Source organism: Triticum dicoccoides, chromosome 2A (genome assembly GCF_002162155.2).
Source record: "Triticum dicoccoides isolate Atlit2015 ecotype Zavitan chromosome 2A, WEW_v2.0, whole genome shotgun sequence".
Classification (NCBI taxonomy): Eukaryota; Viridiplantae; Streptophyta; class Magnoliopsida; order Poales; family Poaceae; genus Triticum; species Triticum dicoccoides.
The window spans coordinates 12332256-12354756 of NC_041382.1; the positions used below are offsets into that span (position 1 = coordinate 12332256).

The window sequence follows — 22501 nt, forward strand, 5'->3', positions numbered from 1 at the left end:
AGAGCACACGTCACCATTGCCGTGTCTTGAAGAAAATCTAAAATCCTCAATGGGCCACCACCAGAAGAACATGAATCCGTTGGAGTCCTCAAGGACCAACACCGACATCTTTTCCTCGCTAGTGCACCGCATCTAATCGTCAATTCCCATGCCGATGAAGGCCTCCGTCGTCACTAGGAGTAGGAGAGGGCTGGTGAGGCCAGAATGCCCTCCATCTCGGGCGCTGCTCCAAAATGGGCAACGTCGCCTTCCCCCTCGCCCACGTAATGCCCTCCTTAGCCGATCCGATGTGCAACGGAGAAGGAACATCCGATGGAGCTCCTCCTCCAACGGCTCCACACAAATCCTTGTCACGAGCTTTTGCACGGTGTCGCATCCTCTCGCTTTTGCCTTCTCTGCCGAGGTCTCCACCCATGGCACAAGGCGGTCCGTGGGTGGGAGGGAACATGAGCGATGCTCTTGTTTTGGATCACCGCACTCTGTTCACAAATGATCCTCACTGAGAAAAAAATCATGACATGAAAGAAAACCATCTCTCCATATACCCGATGTTAACCGGTCCGTTTAAACTCACTAATAATCTAACAGTTGAAAAATTGTTTTCTAAAATAAACTATAAAACTAGCTAAAACTAATTAAACAGGATTTACGAAGTTCGCTTATTTGGCATTTACTCCTTCCGTATCAAAATAAGTAACTCAACTTTGTAATAACATTGTACTAAAGTTAGTGCAAAGTCGAGTAACTTAATTTAGGACGGAAGGAGTATAATATAAGATGTTTTTTTCAAGCTGAGTACATCCTACCAACGAGGTCTTCGTATAGCGACGAAGACTTTGACCCACCCAAAATTCCCAATCCCCTTCTTCCTCATCACACTCCCCTGCTCTGCTCTGCTCCCGCCATCTCCAAATCCCCCCAAACCTTCCGCCATCGAGCGCAGTAGATCGAGTGTCGTGGCACTACCCACGCAAAGGAGAGAGAGCCAGCCAGCCAGCGCTCGAGCAAGCAAGGAAGGAGGTGCCGACCAAGCCATGGCGGAAAGGCGGAGCTGGCGCCTGGCGGTGGGGCTGGCCAAGTCGGTGGTGCAGGAGGAGGCCAAGCTGCATGCGCCTCAGCGCGCGCCGCGACCTTGTCTTCATCAACGGGGAGTTCGAGATGATGCGCCAGGCGGTCGACGAGATCGAGCAGCTCAAGGCCAGGGTCGCCGACGTCAGCACCACCTGCTCTGCTCCATCCAGCTGGTTCTGCAGACCTCACCATATAGCTGGTGTTCAGGTGCCTAGAGGTATTGGGAAACTGACGGCGTTGCACAAGCTTGGTGGTGTTGTCAACGTCGCTGCTTCCGGTGGGAAGGCCATGGCCAAAGCTGCTCTCAAGAAGCTCACCCAGTTGCGCAAGCTCCGAGTGTCCGGCGTTAACAGGAAGAACAGCAAGGATATGTTCTCTGCAATCAAGGGTCATGTCCATCTGGAATCCTTTGTCTGTCCAGCCTGACCATTTTATAGGTGGGCAACTCCAGGCTCAGGCTCATTATCTGTCAAGTTTGGTTCAGAGACTATGAAAAGTCGTGAGCTGCTCAAGCCTTCCCTCGCATTGCTCAATGGTCCTTAACACCATTGTGATTTGGGTGGAAAACTGCTCAACTGTCTTTTTTTCTCACATTGCTGCCAAAAGTGCAAGGGAAAAATGGAGACAACACTAAGAGGCTTCTCTGACGAGCACAATGATCTGTCTGGAAAAGAGTGAGATTGTTGAAAAACAGTGCATCTTATCCCAAGCCAAGCAAGGTGGGTCAGGCATGACCGGAAAGCTTGTATGTTCTCCCTTGTTGGGAATCTTTTTAGTACCTCCGGATAATGTTTTGTGTGAAAAGTGCCAAAATTTCTTCATAACTGATCATTTGGTTGGATGGTTAGAAGGGCGGTTGTACCTTGGGGCTACCTGGGATCAAATACTCCACTTGGTGCTCTGTGTGTCTTACTAATGCGGATTATTTTCTGTATAGCATCTCACACGGTGGCAGCGTCGATGTCCTTGCTATAGTGTGGAAATATTTAGGATGATGTAGACACGGATTATTGTCTTTTTTTACTATTGATTATTCTATATTTAGAGTGATGTGGACGTGGATTATTGTACTACATTTTTTTATTCATCCAGAAAGAGTCGAACACAGTGGGCATGAGTCAAGTCAATGCATACTTTTCTACGCGGTAGGTGGGCATCTCATTGGGTTGGTGGTATAGGGCTAAAGGAAGTTGTTCCTTCTCAGAAGCTTCATCCCCATTTCTCTGCTCTCTTCACAACTGCTAGAGGATCCCTCAAGAGTCCGATCTTCACAAGGTATGTTCTTTTACTGTTGTTTGCTTGCCTTTCATGTCTACATTCTCCGAAGTCAGAACCCTTCAGGGCTTGTATCATCCAGATACATGGCAACAAATCTATAAAAGCTTCTATTTCTGAGAAAAAACATGTTTATGGCTTAGTCTACAAACATTCCATGTGTGCTTAGTCTTGTGTATTGTTAATCTGTCTTTTCTGTCTCTTGTAAGAAAAAAATATGTTTTGCTCTGGTATATGGAGAACTTGTAGCAACCCATAATTTATATAAATCTGTTTTTGCTCTGGTAAATTAGGAGTCACATCAACACTTCTTAAATCATCAGAAATGGCTACTAGTGCTAGCGGAGGTAGAACTGAAGAGAACAAGCCGAGCATTTTGAGCACATTACCCAAGCATCTGCCATTAGACTTTCTGAAGAGTATCACTGATCAGTTCTCAGAGAAGTGTATAATTGGTGAAGGCGCTTTTGGAACCGTTTATAAGGTATATTGTTGTGCCTTAACAGTTTCCGTCTTTTCAGAAGTTGCTGAAAAATGTTGTTGATAGAGTCTGAGGTTGAACAGGGAACAGCGCCAGATGGGGAAACCATTGCTGTGAAGAAACTTGCCGAAAATTCGCCCCTTCCACGAGATAGAGCATTTAATAATGAGGTTCAAAATATTATGGCTCTCCAACATGAAAATGTTGTAAAGTTGGTTGGCTACTGTCATGAAAGTCAAAAGAAAGTGGTGCAGAACAATGGAAGATATATTGTTGCCGACATTGTTGAAGGCGTACTCTGCTACGAATACTTACCAGGGGGAAGCCTTAAGAAGAATCTTTTTGGTATGTCATACTACCCGATTCAAATTGCATCAATGTTCAGGATTCTAATACCCTATCGTACACTATTAATTGGACTTTGGCCATCAATCTTTGTTACACCATGTTCAGGTTTAAATGCTATACAATGACAATATAGGTACAACACTTGACATGATCAAAAGAAGTTGCAATTGTACATACAAATTTTCCTTCTGTGGTTAATATTTTTTCTATTAGCATGCTAACAAATAAATGATATTCAAGTCATTATCTTGGAGTGCTTCAGTAATCCTGTGTGTCACTTCTTCAGGAGATACCCAAATGAACTGGGACACACGATTCAACATAATTAAGGGGATCTGCGAGGGTTTACTCTTTGTACACAGCATTCCTATTGTGCATATGGATCTTAAGCCGGAAAATATACTGCTGGATAGTAACATGGTACCGAAAATAGCGGATTTTGGTCTCTCGCGACTCTTCGGTCAAGAACAAACACGGATGAACACACAAAATGTAGTGGGGTCATAGTAAGTCGATTATGAGCTGTGATAAATTTGTGATTCTTTATTATGGTTTAAATTGCATCCTAACCTCTCTGGTAGTACTTATTGTTAATGTTAATGATATGCAGTGGATACATTGCTCCAGAATATCTATATAGAGGTGAAATCTCCACAAAGTCAGACATATACAGTTTAGGTGTACTAATCCTGGAGACCACCACAAGAGAGGAGAATTGCCGCGGGAACAAACCATCTGCAGAACAATTTATTAAAAAGGTAACTGGAAATTTTCTTAATAATTTGGACAGTAAACTTTGGAAGCTGATATTACAAATGATCTTTTGTGGTATATCTTGAGGGGATACAATTCCAATCTTATTCGTAGGTACGTGAAAATTGGACAGAGCAGCACATCGTATCAGAGTACCCATCATTAAAAGCAGATAGCCTCCGACAAATAAAAAAATGCATCGAAATTGGACTGCAATGTGTTGAGACTGATCGGCAGAGGAGACCTTCCATAGAAAAAATTATCGACCAGCTCAATGGACGGCATTCTAATTGAGCTACAAGGTCATACTGGTACGAAATTAACTGTCCACATGCCATCCTAATGGCGGTTTTAGTTTAACAAATTTAAGAGTGGATACATTTTTCCCTCATGTGTAGCCAAAAAATGAATGGGTTAAAATATTTGCAACCCTTATGTGCAGAATGACATACCCTTGGTTGGGTACCGATTATATTTTTGCCAATCATGCATTGTTGCATAAGGTTGTTCATTTTATAATTTCACTGTTTTACACTATTAACCCGGCATCTGTAGAACCATGTAGTTATGCTAGTACATTTCAGCTGGTCGTAACCTACAGTGTATGGAATTTCAGATCTCCAGTCTCCAGGGAGAATTAAGTTTGTGTCTTCTTCAGGAGACATGTGCAAGAAGCAAAGGACATGCTCGGCTGTTTGCCAAAGTTGAACTAATTTGCTACAATATGTACGCCATTGTGGAACCTATTAACTTCCATTTCTTATGATGATTGCTACTCCATGTATATTTTCTTGGTAATGGACTTCTTTATACACCAGATACAGTGCAGTTGCCTGTCCAATTTAAGTGCCACGTAAGAATTTTATTCTCCCCGTGTAGATTTTAAGATGCGGCAACATTTTCTCAAGAGCAATTAGAGTATCTGTGGTTCTAATTTCTAAACATAATACACTCTCACATTTAATTTACAAAAAAAACTACTTAAGGATTTTTTGTCGAAAAAGGCCGGTATACCCTAGGCCCCTCTACGCCAATTGTATGCATGTATCCATCATTAAGAAGATTCATGTACAAAGTAAAGTCATACAAGCCAGATAAGAAGGCTAACACAACCGAAAGGCAATAAAGATTACATGACACTCTCAAGGACCACTAATACTAACTGTGGTGCTTGATATCAGGATTTGTTTTAATCTAGCTTGATATCAGGTGGGGAACGCCGCGAATAGTCGATAATGGTGCAGCCTGATTGCTTACCTGGGCCAACCAGGCCATCAGTTCTCTTTTGAAAAATGTTCAACCTGTGTTTAAAAATGTTCAATGTGTATGAAAAAGGGTTCAAAGTGCTTTTCACAAATGCTAAACATGAATTCAGATAATATTTTTTTTCAGAAAAACATGTATTCAGATAAATATTAATCATATATTTCAAAAAATGTTCAACATGTGTCTAAAAATGTCCAGCCTGTACGGAAAGTGTTCAATTTCTATATTTTTTTAAATTCGACATGCATTTGAAAATTCTAAAAAAAATAAAAATAACCGAAAATAACAAAAACATAGTAAAACAAAAAATGAACAGAAACAAAAAGAAAATCAATAATAACTGATAGAGAAACATAGAAAATATTTTAAAACTTGCAGGACCTTCCCAAAAGTGGGCGGAAGTTTTTTTTTTCTGAGACAAGGCGGAAGCTTTCTACACTAGTTTTGTATCGAGCTATGGATGATTCGAAAAAAAGTACCTCGTGCACATCTCCTAATGGACCAGCCCATTTGGGCCAACTGGCAGTATCTAGATATAACATTTGCATAAACTCCTTCAAAATATTCACGTGTATTAAAAAAATTTCAGTGAAAATTTATTCCCGTAACTTCAAATTATTTCTTATCATTTCACCAGAAAATTGTATATTTTCAAAACTGTTCACACGTTTAAATATTTTATAACAGTTTATAAAAATGTTCATGAAATTGTAAAAAACTATTGGCATTATTTGTAGAAAACTTAATATTATTAAAAATTTCGTGACATTTTAAAAGATTCAGGCGTTTAAACATATGTTCATCAAATGTAAAAAACTTTACGTGCAAATTATCCAAAAAAATCGTAAGAAAAATAAAATAACTTGTGCGATTTATAAATTGTTCATAAATCGTTATGAAAGGTTTGGATGTTTACAAAAAACAATTCGTTAATTCTTTGGAAAATGATCAACTTTGTTTAAAAATGTTCATTGTGTGTTAATAAAAATTAAAGTGCATTTCATAAGCGTTCAACATGTATTCAGGTAATTTTTCATCATGTATCTAAAAAATCATCAATGTGTGTCTGAAAAATGGTCAACCTGTATATGAAAAATGTTCAACGTGTCTATTAATAAAATTCAACATGTATTTGAAAAGAAAAATATTTTTGAAAAAAAGGAAAATTAAAGATAATACAAAAAAAAGAAAATCAACGAAAATCGATACTCCCTCGATTTCAAAATATAAGACCCTTTAGAGATTTCAATATGGACTATATACGGAGCAAAAATGAGTGAATCTACACTCTAGAATATGATTATATATGTCCGTAGGTACTCTGTATTGAAATCTCTAACTGGTCTTATATTTAGAAACGGAGGGAGTAGAGAAAAACATGGGACATAAAAATAACACCATGCCCAACCATCCCCAAAACTGGACAGAAGGTTCCTAAACCTCAGCTTCCGAAAGCCACTGGTGCAAAGCTACTACTGGGTCGGTCCACTCGGGCCAGCTACTTATTTCTTATGGTTTTTAATATTTCTATTTTCTCCACCCAGGTTTTTCTTATTATTTTTTTCTCTCTATCTAATTTCTTAAAATTTTAGAAGTGAACACTTTTTCAAACTGGTGTACATTTCTTATTTTTGAGAATTTTTTATAATGTGTTGTTCTTTAACCCATGACATTTATTGAAAATTTATGTATTTTTTATTTTGCCATAATACATTTTAAAATCTTGTGAAAACCAGGAGCGTACCTTTTTTGTTTGGTTATTTCTTCAAACCAGGATCCTGCGGGATCCTCATTTGAGGTGTGTGGATGTGCAGCAGCCCAAATGAGGAGTCGCCTGGCACTGTTCGCGGACGCGTCCGTGGGCTTATAGCGGGCTGGATTTGCCAAGTCCGATTGTAGATACTCTTAGGCATTTAGGATTACTGAAAAATAAATTGACATGGGCCCAATTCTTGGAGAAAATCCTCCACAGATTCTCTCCCTCAAGCTCCTACGATTAGACAGAACGTTTTAACTCTCTCAAGCAAAGCACTCTCAGTGATTCACTATACACAGTAATGTGTAGACCTAATGGTAGATGTGCAAGAAGATAGCTCATTAATCTCTGAAGAATGGTTTGTCAAGTGCTATGTAAATGGCCTAAGATCTCAACTAAATTACCGGTCGTGCCGGGATATTTTTTTTCTCCCGTTGCAACGTATAAGCCTTATACACACAAGTAACGGAGAGCATACAAAGGCTTTGGGATATTATCTCTGGGCACTAGAACGAAACACATTCCTATCGCAAGCATTTAATAATATGGCCGTGATCTCTTATGTGCGATTCTCAACTATAGAAAAAAGAGAGGACCAAATTTTCTAGTAAATACTAGAAAAAAAGGGCTTTCTACATAGGGATCGTAAAAACATTTATTGTCTATGTTACAGCGGGTGTTCTATGGATACAAGCTATTTAATGTGCTAAATGAGGAATAAAGACTTTTCGAGAGATCTCCTCCAAATCACCAGTTTGAGAATCAAAATCATGAGCATCAGCATGTAGGTTCCAGACCCAAGTGGTAGTATCAGGGCCCTTAGCTAGTGTTCTTAAGAAATGGCCTGGTCTGGTCCATTCATCAAAAGATGTTTTTACAGGATCCCTATCCACAACAACTTTTTACTTCTGCTTCCGGTGAACGAATAATCATTAAGTCCTCTTTTCGGACAAGACATGCAAAGACACCTGCCAACTGTCGAATATCCAATAAGAGGTTCCATTGAATGAATAACGAATCCGAATCCCATACTCAATCTTATAGATCCCTATAGAATTTAGTGGGAAGTCGTATTTGATGAAAGTCGTATGTACTCGGAGGAAGATCTTTCCAATCTTTCGAGATCCACCCTGCAATATGGGGTGAAAAAGCCAAAAAAAGTGATTTTAGCCTTTATAGAAAAAACGGATTCTGGAACCTCTTTCACGCAATTTCGTTAGTCATTTTCCATTTCAGTTGGAAAATGCAGTCGGCTTTATTTATACCTTGATTTGAGGAACTTTATTTTATTGGAAATCATGTAAAGATTATTTGGACTTGATACAGCTACTTGTGGAAGCATCTAGAATTTTTTTAACTCCAAAAACCTTTTCTATTTATCCATTTTAGTTTCATCATTAAATAGAAACCCTCCTGGCTGTGTAAGAAGCTGTGTTGCTGGTTGACGGAGTGAATTGCAAAAAACCACCACATTTTAAGTTCAATCTCAGATTTGCTACTACATTCCTTGGCCGCCCCAAAAATCTACTAGTATCCTTGCTAATTTTCTCAATAAACCCTAATGACCGGTTTGAACCATTTAATTAGATTTTTGACCGGTTGGGCCCACCTGTAAGTGCTGACTTGGCACTGAAAGTCAAATCCATTTGTTTGACCGTTATATTAGACATGGGGTCCACATGCAAGTGTTAGCACTACTCTGTTACAAAACACTTTTTTGTGCGGCATTTTCTCAAACACGTTGTGTGCATGCGTGCTGCGGAGCTCGCGAACGCCGAGGGCCTCGCCGCTGGATAGGTCGTCGTTGTTCCCGCTACTGGATGGACGACGAACCCCATGGACACTCACCCTGCACCTCCCGCCGTTTCCCCGCACACAGCGTCGTCCATTCCGGCCGGCCGCCGTGGCCACGATCGTGCGCATGACCCCGCGGAGCTGGGCAGCTAGGAGGACGGAACAAAGACAGCGAGGAGGACGGAACGAAGAGGGAGGAGGGTCAGCACTCTCCAGTGGCGCGGCCGGAGGCCGGCGGGAGGTAGGTGCGCGGCGCCGGGCCGCCACAGCCGTGAGCACGCATGATTTCGTGGCTGCTCAGGGCGTCGCAAGGGAGGCCGGGAAGGAGCGGGCGGAGGTGCGCAGGTACGGCGCCCTCCGGTGGCTCGCCGGAAGCCAGCGGGATGCGGGTGCGCGAGGCTGGTGTGCCACGGCCGTGAGCACGCATGAGGTCGAGGCGGCTCAGGGCGTCGCGAGGGAGGACGGGAAGGAGCGGAAGGAGGTGTGTGATGGGGAACGTTGCAGAAAACAAAATTTTTCCTACGGTTTCACCAAGATCCATCTAGGAGTTCATCTAGCAACGAGTGATCGGATTGCATCTACATACCTTTGTAGATCACGCGCAGAAGCGTTCAAAGAACGGGGATGAGGAAGGCGTACTCGACGTGATCCAAATCACCGGAGATCCTAGTGCCGAACGGACGGCACCTTCACGTTCAACACACGTACGGTCAGCGTGACGTCTCCTTCTTCTTGATCCAGCAAGAGGGAAGGAGAGGTTGAGGAAGATGGCTCCAGCAGCAGCACGACGGCGTGGTGGTGGTGGAGCTGCAGTGCTCCGGCAGGGCTTCGTCAAGCACTATGAAGGAGGAGGATGTGTTGGAGAGGGAGAGGGAGGCACCAAAGATGTGTTATGAGAGGCCCTCCTTCCCCACTATATATAGGGAGTCCAAGGGGAGGGGGCGCCGGCCCTAGGAGATCCAATCTCCTAGGGGGTGCGGCCAAGGGGAGGAATCCCTCCTCCCCAAGGCACCTAGGAGGTGCCTTCCTCCTTTGGGACTCTTCCCTTCTTGAACCCTAGGCGCATGGGCCTCTTGGGGCTGGTGCCCTTGGCCCATATAGGCCAAGGCGCACCCCCTACAGCCCATGTGCCCCCCCCGGAGCAGGTGGCCCACCCGGTGGACCCCGGGACCCTTCCGGTGGTCCCGGTACAATACCGGTGACCCCGAAACTTGTCCCGATGCCCGAAATAGCACTTCGTATATATAATTCTTTACCTCCGGACCATTCCGGAACTTTTTGTGACGTCCGGGATCTCATCCGGGACTCCGAACAACATTCGGGTTACTGCAATACATATCCCTACAACCCTAGCGTCACCGAACCTTAAGTGTGTAGACCCTACGGGTTCGAGAGACATGTAGACATGACCGAGATGCTCTCCGGTCAATAACCAACAGCGGGATATGGATACCCATGTTGGCTCCCACATGCTCCTCGATGATCTCATCAGATGAACCACGATGTCGAGGATTCAAGCAACCCCGTATACAATTCCCTTTGTCAATCGGTATGTTACTTGCCCGAGATCCGATCGTCGGTATCCCAATACCTCGTTCAATCTCGTTACCGGCAAGTCACTTTACTCGTGCCGTAATGCATGATCCCGTGACCAGACACTTGGTCACTTTGAGCTCATAATGATGATGCATTACCGAGTGGGCCCAGTGATACCTCTCCATCATACGGAGTGACAAATCCCAGTCTTGATCCGTGTCAACCCAACAGACACTTTCGGAGATACCCGTAGTATACCTTTATAGTCACCCAGTTACGTTGTGACGTTTGGCACACCCAAAGCACTCCTACGGTATCCGGGAGTTACACGATCTCATGGTCTAAGGAAAAGATACTTGACATTGGAAAACTCTAGCAAACGAACTATACGATCTTATGCCATGTTTAGGATTGGGTCTTGTCCATCACATCATTCTCCTAATGATGTGATCTCGTTATCAATGACATCCAATGTCCATAGTCAGGAAACCATGACTATCTGTTGATCAACGAGCTAGTCAACTAGAGGCTTACTAGGGACATGTTGGTGCCTATTATTCACACATGTATTACGATTTTCGGATAACACAATTATAGCATGAATAAAGACAATTATCATGAACAAGGAAATATAATAATAATGCTTTTATTATTGCCTCTAGGGCATATTTCCAACAGTCTCCCACTTGCACTAGAGTCAATAATCTAGTTACATGTGATGAATCGAACACCCATTGAATTCTGGTGTTGATCATGTTTTGCTCTAGGGAGAGGTTTAGTCAACGGATCTGCTACATTCAGGTCCGTGTGTACTTTAGAAATATCTATGTCTCCATCTTGAACATTTTCATGAATGGAGTTGAAGCGACGCTTGATGTGCCTTGTCTTCTTGTGAAACCTGGGCTCCTTGGCAAGAGCAATAGTTCCAGTGTTGTCACAGAAGAGCTTGATCGGCCCCGACGCATTGGGTATGACTCCTAGGTCGGTGATGAACTCCTTCACCCAAATTGCTTCATGTGCTGCCTCCGAGGCTGCCATGTACTCCACTTCACATGTAGATCCCGCCACGACGCTCTGCTTGCAACTGCACCAGCTTACTGCCCCACCATTCAAAATATACACGTATCCGGTTTGTGACTTTGAGTCACCAGATCTGTGTTGAAGCTAGCGTCGACGTAACCCTTTACGACGAGCTCTTCGTCACCTCCATAAATGAGAAACATTTCCTTAGTCCTTTTCAGGTACTTCAGGATATTCTTGACCGCTGTCCAGTATTCCTTGCCGGGATTACTTTGGTACCTTCCTACCAAACTTACGGCAAGGTTTACATCAGGTCTGGTACACAGCATGGCATACATAATAGAACCTATGACTGAGGCATAGGGGATGACACTCATCTCTTCTATATCTTCTGCCGTGGTCGGACATTGAGCTGAGCTCAATTTCACACCTTGTAACATAGGCAAGAACCCCTTCTTAGACTGATCCATATTGAACTTCTTCAATATCTTATCAAGGTATGTGCTTTGTGAAAGACCTATGAGGCGTCTTGATCTATCTCTGTAGATCTTGATGCCTAATATATAAGCAGCTTCTCCAAGGTCCTTCATTGAAAAACTCTTATTCAAGTAGGCCTTTATGCTATCCAAGAGTTCTATATCATTTCCCATCAAAAGTATGTCATCTACATATAATATGAGAAAATGTTACAGAGCTCCCACTCACTTTCTTGTAAACGCAGGCTTCTCCATAAGTCTGCGTAAACTCAAACGCTTTGATCATCTCATCAAAGCGAATGTTCCAACTCCGAGATGCTTGCACCAGCCCATAAATCGAGCGTTGGAGCTTGCACACCTTGTCAGCATACTTAGGATCGACAAAACCTTCCGGCTGCATCATATACAATTCTTCCTTAAGGAAACCATTAAGGAATGCCGTTTTGACGTCCATTTGCCATATTTCATAATCATAGAATGCGGCAATTGCTAACATGATTCGAACGGATTTTAGCTTCGCTACCGGTGAGAAAGTCTCATCGTAGTCAACCCCTTGAACTTGTCGATAACCCTTAGCGACAAGACGAGGTTTATAGATGGTCACATTACCATCCGCGTCTGTCTTCTTCTTAAAGATCCATTTATTTTATATGGCTCGCCGCTCAACGGGCAAGTCAGTCAAAGTCCATACTTCGTTTTCATACATGGATCCTATCTCGGATTTCATGGCTTCTAGCCATTTGTCGGAATCCGGGCCCGCCATCGCTTCTTCATAGTTCGAAGGTTCACTGTTGTCTAACAACATGATTTCCAAGACAGGGTTGCCGTACCACTCTGGTGCGGAACGTGTCCTTGTGGACCTTCGAATTTCAGTAGGAGCTTGATCAGAAGTATCTTGATCATCATCATTAACTTCCTCTCTAGTCGGTGCAGGCACCTCAGGAACATTTTCTTGAGTTGCGCCATTTTCCGGTTCAAGAGGTAATACTTCATCAAGTTCTACTTTCCTCCCACTTACTTCTTTCGAGAGAAACTCCTTCTCTAGAAAGGATCCATTTTTGGCAACAAAGATTTTGCCTTTAGATCTGAGGTAGAAGGTATACCCAATAGTTTCTTTAGGGTATCCTATGAAGACGCATTTTTCCGACTTGGGTTCGAGCTTTTCAGGTTGAAGTTTCTTGACATAAGCATCGCATCCCCAAACTTTTAGAAACGACAGCTTAGGTTTCTTCCCAAACCATAATTCAAACGGTGTCGTCTCAACGGATTTTGACGGAGCCCTATTTAAAGTGAATGCGGCAGTCTCTAAAGCATAGCCCCAAAAAGATAGCGGTAAATCGGCAAGAGACATCATAGATCGCACCATATCTAATAGAGTGCGATTACGATGTTCGGACACACCATTACGCTGAGGTGTTCCAGGCGGCGTGAGTTGTGAAACTATTCCACATTTTCTTAAGTGTGTGCCAAACTCGTGACTCAAGTATTCTCCTCCACGATCTGATCGCAGGAACTTGATTGTCCTGTCACGTTGATTCTCAACCTCACTCTGAAATTCCTTGAACTTTTCAAAGGTCTCAGACTTGTGTTTCATTAAGTAGACATACCCATATCTACTCAAGTCATCAGTGAGGGTGAGAACATAATGATAGCCACCGCGAGCCTCAACGCTCATTGGACCGCACACATCAGTATGTATGATTTCCAATAAGTTGGTTGCTCGCTCCATTGTTCCTGAGAACGGAGTCTTGGTCATTTTACCCATGAGGCATGGTTCGCACGTGTCAAATGATTCGTAATCAAGAGACTCTAAAAGTCCATCTGCATGGAGCTTCTTCATGCGTTTGACACCTATGTGACCAAGGCGGCAGTGCCACAAGTATGTGGGACTATCATTATCAATCTTACATCTTTTGGTATTCACACTATGAATATGTGTAGCATTACGCTCAAGATTCATTAAGAATAAACCATTCACCATCGGAGCATGACCATAAAACATATCTCTCATATAAATAGAACAACCATTATTCTCGGATTTAAATGAGTAGCCATCTTGAATTAAACGAGATCCTGATACAATGTTCATGCTCAAACTTGGCACTAAATAACAATTATTGAGGTTCAAAACTAATCCCGTAGGTAAATGTAGAGGTAGCGTGCCGACGGCGATCACATCGACCTTGGAACCATTCCCGACGCGCATCGTCACCTCGTCCTTCGCCAGTCTCCGCTTATTCCGCAGCTCCTGCTTTGAGTTACAAATATGAGCAACTGCACCGGTATCAAATACCCAGGAGCTACTACGAGTACTGGTAAGGTACACATCAATTACATGTATATCACATATACCTTTTGTTTTACCGGCTTTCTTGTCTGTTAAGTATTTGGGGCAGTTCCGCTTCCAGTGACCACTTTCCTTGCAATAAAAGCACTCAGTCTCGGGCTTGGGTCCATTCTTTGACTTCTTCCCAGCAGCTTGCTTGCCGGGCGCGGCAACTCCCTTGCCGTCTTTCTTGAAGTTTTTATTACCCTTGCCTTTCTTGAACTTAGTGGTTTTATTCACCATCAACACTTGATGTTCCTTTTTGACTTCTACCTCTGCTGATTTCAGCATTGCAAATACTTCAGGAATGGTCTTCTCCATCCCCTGCATATTGAAGTTCATCACAAAGCTCTTGTAGCTTGGTGGAAGCGACTGGAGGATTCTGTCAATGACCGCGTCATCCGGGAGATTAACTCCCAGCTGAGTCAAGCGGTTATGTATCCCAGACATAGTGAGTATGTGCTCACTGACAGAACTATTTTCCTCCATCTTACAGCTGAAGAACTTGTCGGAGACTTGATATCTCTCGACCCAGGCATGAGCTTGGAAAACCATTTTCAGCTCTTCGAACATCTCATATGCTCCGTGTCTCTCAAAACACTTTTGGAGCCCCGGCTCTAGGCTATAAAGCATGCCGCACTGAACGAGGGAGTAGTCATCGGTACGTGCCTGCCAAGCGTTCATAACGTCTTGTTCTGCAGGGAGAATAGGTGCGTCACCTAGCGGTGCTTGTAGGACATAATCTTTCTTGGCAGCTATGAGGATGATCCTCAGGTTCCGGACCCAGTCCGTGTAGTTGCTGCCATCGTCTTTCAGCTTGGTTTTCTCTAGGAACGCATTGAAGTTGAGGACTACATTGGCCATTTGATCTACAAGACATATTGTAAAGATTTTAGACTAAGTTCATGATAATTAAGTTCATCTAATCAAATTATTCAATGAACTCCCACTTAGATAGACATCCCTCCTGTAATCTAAGTATAATATGATCCGAGTTAACTAGACCGTGTCCGATCATCGCGTGAGACGGACTAGTCAACGTCGGTGAACATCTTCATGTTGATCGTATCTTCTATACGACTCATGCTCGACCTTTCGGTCTTCTGTGTTCCGAGGCCATGTCTGTACATGCTAGGCTCGTCAAGTCAACCTAAGTGTTTTGCATGTGTAAATCTGTCTTACACCCGTTGTATGTGAACGTTAGAATCTATTACACCCGATCATCACGTGGTGCTTCGAAACAACGAACTGTCGCAACGGTGCACAGTTAGGGGAAACACTTTCTTGAAATTATTATGAGGGATCATCTTATTTACTACCGTCGTTCTAAGCAAACAAGATGAAAAACATCACATGCAATCAAATAATAATAGTGACATGATATGGCCAATATCACATAGCTCCTTTGATCTCCATCTTGGGGCTCCATGATCATCTTGTCACCGGCATGACACCATGATCTCCATCATTGTGTCTCCATGAAGTTGCTCACCAACTATTACTTCTACTACTATGGCTAACGCGTTTAGCAATAAAGTAAAATAATTTACATGGAGTTTCTCAATGACACGCAGGTCATACAAAAAATAAAGACAACTCCTATGGCTCCTGCCGGTTGTCATACTCATCGACATGCAAGTCGTGATTCCTATTACAATAGCATGAACATCTCATACATTACATATAGATCATTCATCATTCATCACAACTTTGGCCATATCATATCACAAAGCACTTGCTGCAAAAACAAGTTAGACGTCCTCTAATTGTTGTTGCAAGTTTTACGTGGCTGAAGTAGGGTTCTAGCAAGAACGTTTTCTTACCTATGTGTAAGCCACAACGTGATTTGTCAACTTCTATTTACCCTTCATAAGGACCCTTTTCATCGAATCCGCTCCAACTAAAGTGGGAGAGACAGACACCCGCCAGCCACCTTATGCAACTTGTGCATGTTAGTCCGTGGAACCGGTCTCACGTAAGCGTACGTGTAAGGTTGGTCGGGGCCGCTTCATCCCACAATACCGTTGAAGCAAGATAAGACTAGTAGCGGCAAGAAAGTTGACAACATCAACGCCCACAACAAATTGTGTTCTACTCGTGCAAGAGAACTACGCAAAGACCTAGTTCATGATGCCGCTGTTGGGGAATGTTGCAGAAAACAAAAATTTTCCTACGGTTTCACCAAGATCCATCTAGGAGTTCATCTAGCAACGAGTGATCGGATTGCATCTACATACCTTTGTAGATCACGCGCGGAAGCGTTCAAAGAACGGGGATAAGGAAGGCGTACTCGACGTGATCCAAATCACCGGAGATCCTAGCGCAGGACGGACGGCACCTCCGCGTTCAACACACGTACGGTCAGCGTGACGTCTCCTTCTTCTTGATCCAGCAAGAGGGAAGGAGAGGTTGAGGAAGATGGCTCCAGCAGCAGCACGACGGCGTGGTGGTGGTGGAGCTGCAGTACTCCGGCAGGGCTTCGCCAAGCACTATGGAGGAGGAGGATGTGTTGGAGAGGGAGAGGGAGGCACCAAAGATGTGTTATGAGAGGCCCTCCTTCCCCACTATATATAGGGAGTCCAAAGGGGGGGGGGGCGCCGGCCCTAGGAGATCCAATCTCCTAGGGGGGTGCGGCCAAGGGGAGGAATCCCTCCTCCCCAAGGCACCTAGGAGGTGCCTTCCCCCTTTGGGACTCTTCCCTTCTTGAACCCTAGGCGCATGGGCCTCTTGGGGCTGGTGCCCTTGGCCCATATAGGCCAAGGCGCACCCCCTACATCCCATGTGGCCCCCCGAAGTAGGTGGCCCCACCCGGTGGACCTCGGGACCCTTCCGGTGGTCCCGGTACAATACCGGTGACCCGAAACTTGTCCCGATGCCCGAAATAGCACTTCCTATATATAATTCTTTACCTCCGGACCATTCCGGAACTCCTCGTGACGTCCGGGATCTCATCCGGGACTCCGAACAACATTCGGGTTACTGCATATACATATCCCTACAACCCTAGCGTCACCGAACCTTAAGTGGGTAAACCCTACGGGTTCGGGAGACATGTAGACATGACCAAGATGCTCTCCGGTCAATAACCAACAGCGGGATCTGGATACCCATGTTGGCTCCCACATGCTCCTCGATGATCTCATCAGATGAACCACGATGTCGAGGATTCAAGCAACCCCGTATACAATTCCCTTTGTCAATCGGTATGTTACTTGCCCGAGATCCGATCGTCGGTATCCCAATACCTCGTTCAATCTCGTTACCGGCAAGTCACTTTACTCGTGCCGTAATGCATGATCCCGTGACCAGACACTTGGTCACTTTGAGCTCATAATGATGATGCATTACCGAGTGGGCCCAGTGATACCTCTCCGTCATACGGAGTGACAAATCCCAGTCTTGATCCGTGTCAACCCAACAGACACTTTCGGAGATACCCGTAGTATACCTTTATAGTCACTCAGTTACGTTGTGACGTTTGGCACACCCAAAGCACTCCTACGGTATCCGGGAGTTACACGATCTCATGGTCTAAGAAAAAGATACTTGACATTGGAAAACTCTAGCAAACGAACTATACGATCTTATGCCATGTTTAGGATTGGGTCTTGTCCATCACATCATTCTCCTAATGATGTGATCTCGTTATCAACCCAATGTACCAGATGTGATGATCTTATGCCATACTTGCCTCCTCCTCGCGGTGTGCAAGCGCCGCTGATGAGACCGGATGTTAATTACAGTATTGATGACTCCTAATTTCGCGTATTTTTCCAAGTGGTTTTCTCACCCCATGTACCAGATGTGATGATTGCTTTGCTGAACTACTTTAACATCCTTTGGTCCTGCAGCAACAGATCTCATCGACAACAAGGTCGGGGTGATCATCGGTCCGCAGAACACTTTACAAGCAGAGTTCTTGACCTACCTAGCCAACAAAACCAAGATTCCTATCATCACTTCCTCTGCAACAGGTGATTCAGTCAATCAACATCATGTTCCCTACTTCCTCCGGGCTTGTGTCAAGGGCTCCTTCCAGGCAGCTCCAATTGCCGCCTTCATCCAGGCCTATGGCTGGAAAAATGTCGTTCTTGTCTACGAGGACAACACTTATGGCGTCGGCATTCTTCCGTCCATTACTGACGCCCTTGAAGCCGTCGATGTCCGTGTCATTAACCGTTCCGCCATCCCTACTTCTTCCCCCGATTACCGCATTGATGAAGAACTGTACAAGCTCATGACCATGCAGACACGTGTCTTCATCGTCCATATGTTGCCAGCCGATGCTTCCCGCCTCTTCGCTCGGGCTTCAGCAACCAATATGATGACGGAGGGGTATGTCTGGATTGTCACAGATAACATTGGCATTGTCCTTGATGTGCTTCCCCAGGATACCATTGACACCATGCTGGGTGTTGTGGGTTTCCGGCCATATGTAGCAAAATCTGCGAGGGTCAGCGGTTTCACGGCTCGTTTCGTCACTCGATACAGAGCCAAATTCCATCAAGATCCTGATGTTAGGGTGGCAAGACCCACCATCTTCCAATACTGGGCATATGATGTGGTATGGGCAATTGCGTCCGCAACTGAGAAAGCCATAAATCTAAGGTCTACTCCACGCAACTTAGTAGATGACCCGGAAGTATCTCTTGCTGGACAAGAACTTCTCAATTCCATAATGGATGGGGAGTTTGATGGATTGGCTGGGAGATTCAGGTTTGTTGATAGGAAGTTGCCGGTTCCAGCATATGAGATTGTGAATGTGATTGAAGAGAAAACTAGACGCATTGGGTTTTGGAGCCCTGTTTCTGGACTATCACCTTTTCTCAACTCTAGCACTCGCCCAGTCCAAGATAGACCTAGGTTACGCGCTGATCAAGTCCTGAGAACTGTCATTTGGCCAGGAGATTCAACAACAGTGCCCAGAGGCTGGGACTTCCCAGTAAATGGCAAGATACTCCAGATTGCTGTGCCCGTGAGACGTGATTTTAAGTTTTTTGTGAATGTCGAGGCTAGTCCTAACTCCAGTGAACTTGTTGTCAACGGCTACAGCATTGATGTCTTTGAGGCTGCTGTGAAGAAACTACCATATGCGTTGCGCTATAAGTACATTCCCTATGACTGCGCTAATTCTTATGACAAGCTGGTATCGGAGGTTTACTTCAAGGTTAGCCTCAACCAACTTGTTTCCTTGCCTTTGAATGTGAAGCGTTCTTCATTTCACACTTAATAATTTCCTCTCTGTTTTCATGTTTTGGTGGCAGACGTTTGATGCAGCAGTGGGTGACGTGACAATCATTGCCAATCGAACTAGGTATGTGGACTTCACAATGCCATACACAGAGTCTGGTGTGTCGATGCTTGTCCTAGCTAGGAAAGATGAAGATGAACCAACCATGTGGGTCTTCTTAGAGCCGTTAACGAAGGACCTTTGGATGGCTACAGTAGCCTTTATGGTCGTCACTGGGCTATTTGTATGGATGATTGAAAATCCTATAAATGAGGAATTCAAAGGTTCCAGATGGAAACAGTTCAGCACTTCTTTCTACTTTGCATTCTCCACCTGGACTTTCACGCATGGTATGCCATTACGATCAGCCTTGTTTTATACAAAACCGCAAACTCTGCACATCTTTATACTAAGCATTGCGACTTACTGACAATGTTATTTATTTCGCTCTATTGATATGTAATTCCATGACAGATCAAAAGTTCAAAAGCCTTCAGTCAAAAGTTATTGTGGTGTCCTGGTGCTTTGTAATGCTAGTTATAGTGCAGAGCTACACAGCAAGCTTGTCATCAATGTTAACTGCAAAGAGGCTCCAGCCTTCAGTGACTGACCCAAGGCAACTTTTGCACAATGGTCACTATGTTGGATACCAGAATGGCTCATTTGTGCACTCAATGCTGAGGAGGCTTCGATTTGAGGAGCGCTGGATAAAGGTTTGTAGCACGCAGGAGGAATATGCAAAGGCATTGAAGCTGGGATCAAAGAATGGAGGAGTATCTGCCATCTTTGACGAGACACCATACATAAATTCTTTCCTCTTGAAGTACGGCAAAGGGTTCCAGAAGGTCGGTCCCATTGACAGGACAGTCGGTTTTGGTTTTGTAAGTTCCTTGAACCTAAGCCCAAGTCTTGGAGCGTGCTGACTTGGCTTCACCTAAGATGTCATACCCTTGTGCAGGTTTTCCCTAAAGGCTCTCCGTTGGTGGAGGATCTTTCCAAGGCCATGCTGAATTTGATAGAGGGGCCTGAAGGTTCTCATATTGAGAAGAAGTGGTTCAGTGATCCGATTCTGTCACTGGATTATGGCAGTCTGGACACAGACTCCTTGCGCCTCAGCTCACGGAACTTTGAAGGTCTATTCATCATCAATGGATGCGTTTTAGGTTTTATGATTCTCATAAACTTGTCGAGGCGCGCTTATGCAAAATTCACTGCCAAAAGAAACACTGTTTCTGCTAGTGATGACGAGGCTCAACCTTCGCCGAATGGCAACGGCGTGCCTGCTATCCAGTCCCTCTAGACTGGTGGAGAGTTTCCAAAAAGAAGTTATTTGTGGGTTTGAGTAAGCATATCTTTAATAGTATTAAGTATTACCAGAGAGGTTAGAATTTGCAGTTTAAATCATAAGAAAGGAACACAAAATTATCACAGTTTGTAACCGACTTACTATGACCCCACCACATTTTATTTGTTCATCTGTGTCTGTGTTCTTGACCAAAGAGTCTCAAGAGACAAAAATCCGCTATTTTTGGTAACATATTAACATCCAGCAGTGTGTTTTCGGGCTTAAGATCCATATGCACAACAGGAATGCTGCGTAAAAAGAGTAAACCATCGCAGATCCCCTTAATTATGTTGAATCGTGTGTCCCAGTCCAATGGGATATCTACTTCTGAAGAAGAGATACTGAACTACTGAAGTACTACAAGATAATGACTTGAATATCATTTATTTGTAAGCATGCTAATAGCAAAAATATGATCACAAAAACAAATTGCTTTTTTTTCGAAAAGGGGGAGTTCCCCGGCCTCTGCATCAGAGTGATGCATACGACCATTTTATTAACCAAATAAAAGTTCGAACAAGGTTCCAAAGTCTCCAACTGACAGAACAAAAAAAAGAAAGCTCACACAGAGCTAAACAGGCTAGAAACACCAACTAGCCAAGAAAGAAAAGTCACAACCGGCTGGCTAAAGAAAGATAGGTAAACTAATTGCCTATCTATTACATGACCGCCATCCAAACCGGTTGAAGATATCCCGAGCTACCATCTCCCAGTGGACAGATCCAGTAACCAAATGCTCCCTGGCCTCCGTCAGAGTGAGTAGCGACCACGAGCGAATCAGTGTGGTGGCTCGGAAAATAACCTGGAAAAAGTGAATACGTGATATTCTGTTAAACACCAAATCATTTCTTCAATTCCAGATAGTCCACAGCAAGGCGCAAACTCCAACACGAATATGTCTCGCTAAGTCTGGCTCAATCCCATTAAGCCATATCCCAAATAACGCATTGACAGAGTTCGGTGGAATAATCTTAAAAGCAACATGGACCGTCCGCCATAGAACTTTGGATAACGGGCAATCAAAAAAGAGGTGTTGAATCGTCTCATCCCGATCACAGAAACTACATCTAGTAGGTCATGTACAATTACACTTTATCAAGTTGTCCTTGGTTAAAATAACTTGCTTATGGACAAACCACATAAACACTTTTATTTTCAAAGGCACTTTAACCTCCCAAACATGCTTAGAGGTAGGAATGGAGAACGAATTAATAACATCAATATACATTGATTTAACTGTGAAAACTCCAGACCTAGCCAGCTTCTAGCATAATTCATCGGGTTGTTGAGAAAGCTGAACCTCCATCAGTCTCCTAACTAGACGGAGCCAAGCTTCCCAACGATTGCTCGCTAGCGACCGTCTGAACTGAATATTAAGGGGGATAGATTGAAATACCGTTGCAACGAACACTACTGGAATCAGCTACTTTGCCATCTGCCAGCTCTTTGCCGTCAGCTAGCAGGCGGCAAAGAAGCTCTTTGCCATCAGCTACCCGAAAGCAGACGGCAAAGAACTGGCTGATGGCAAAGAAAGCCTTTGCCATCAGCCTGTTCTTTGCCGTCCGCTAGCTGACGGCAAAGAATCTTTGCCGTCCGCTAGCAGACGGCAAAGAGGGAGGGGGGTCCCACTGAGGAGCTGGTTAAAAAATACTTAACGTCCCCCCGCTTTGTCGTCCGCAGCAGACGGCAAATATGAACAAAAGCGGACGGCAAAGGAGGGCGGACGACAAAGGCTACCCTAACTAACCTAACTAACGGCCGAGCCCCCTCCCCCGCGCGCCCATTACTCATCTCTTCTCCCTCGACCTCCTCCGCCCCCGCCCC

At 44.1% G+C, this 22501-nt stretch overlaps 2 protein-coding genes across 3 annotated transcripts; both read left to right on the forward strand.

Moving 5' to 3' along the window:
• Positions 1-2218: 2218 nt before the first annotated feature.
• On the forward strand, positions 2219-4807 carry LOC119352742 (cysteine-rich receptor-like protein kinase 40). 2 transcript variants are annotated; one of them, XM_037619325.1, is made up of 7 exons: positions 2219-2346; positions 2640-2830; positions 2911-3172; positions 3462-3681; positions 3786-3933; positions 4043-4239; positions 4545-4807. In XM_037619325.1, exons 2-6 carry the CDS (start codon positions 2672-2674, stop codon positions 4220-4222), a joined length of 969 nt encoding a protein of 322 aa, XP_037475222.1. In that variant the 5' UTR covers positions 2219-2346; positions 2640-2671; the 3' UTR covers positions 4223-4239; positions 4545-4807. The 2 variants fall into 2 exon arrangements, with proteins under 2 accessions (XP_037475222.1, XP_037475224.1); XM_037619327.1 differs by having other exon boundaries at positions 2245-2346; positions 2670-2830.
• A 13184-nt stretch (positions 4808-17991) lies between these two features.
• Positions 17992-20768, forward strand: LOC119358641 (glutamate receptor 2.5-like). Its single transcript, XM_037625101.1, has 4 exons — positions 17992-19269; positions 19367-19682; positions 19807-20213; positions 20291-20768. The coding sequence occupies exons 1-4, from the start codon at positions 18340-18342 to the stop codon at positions 20630-20632; spliced, it is 1995 nt and encodes a 664-aa protein (XP_037480998.1). The 5' UTR covers positions 17992-18339; the 3' UTR covers positions 20633-20768.
• Positions 20769-22501: the final 1733 nt, after the last annotated feature.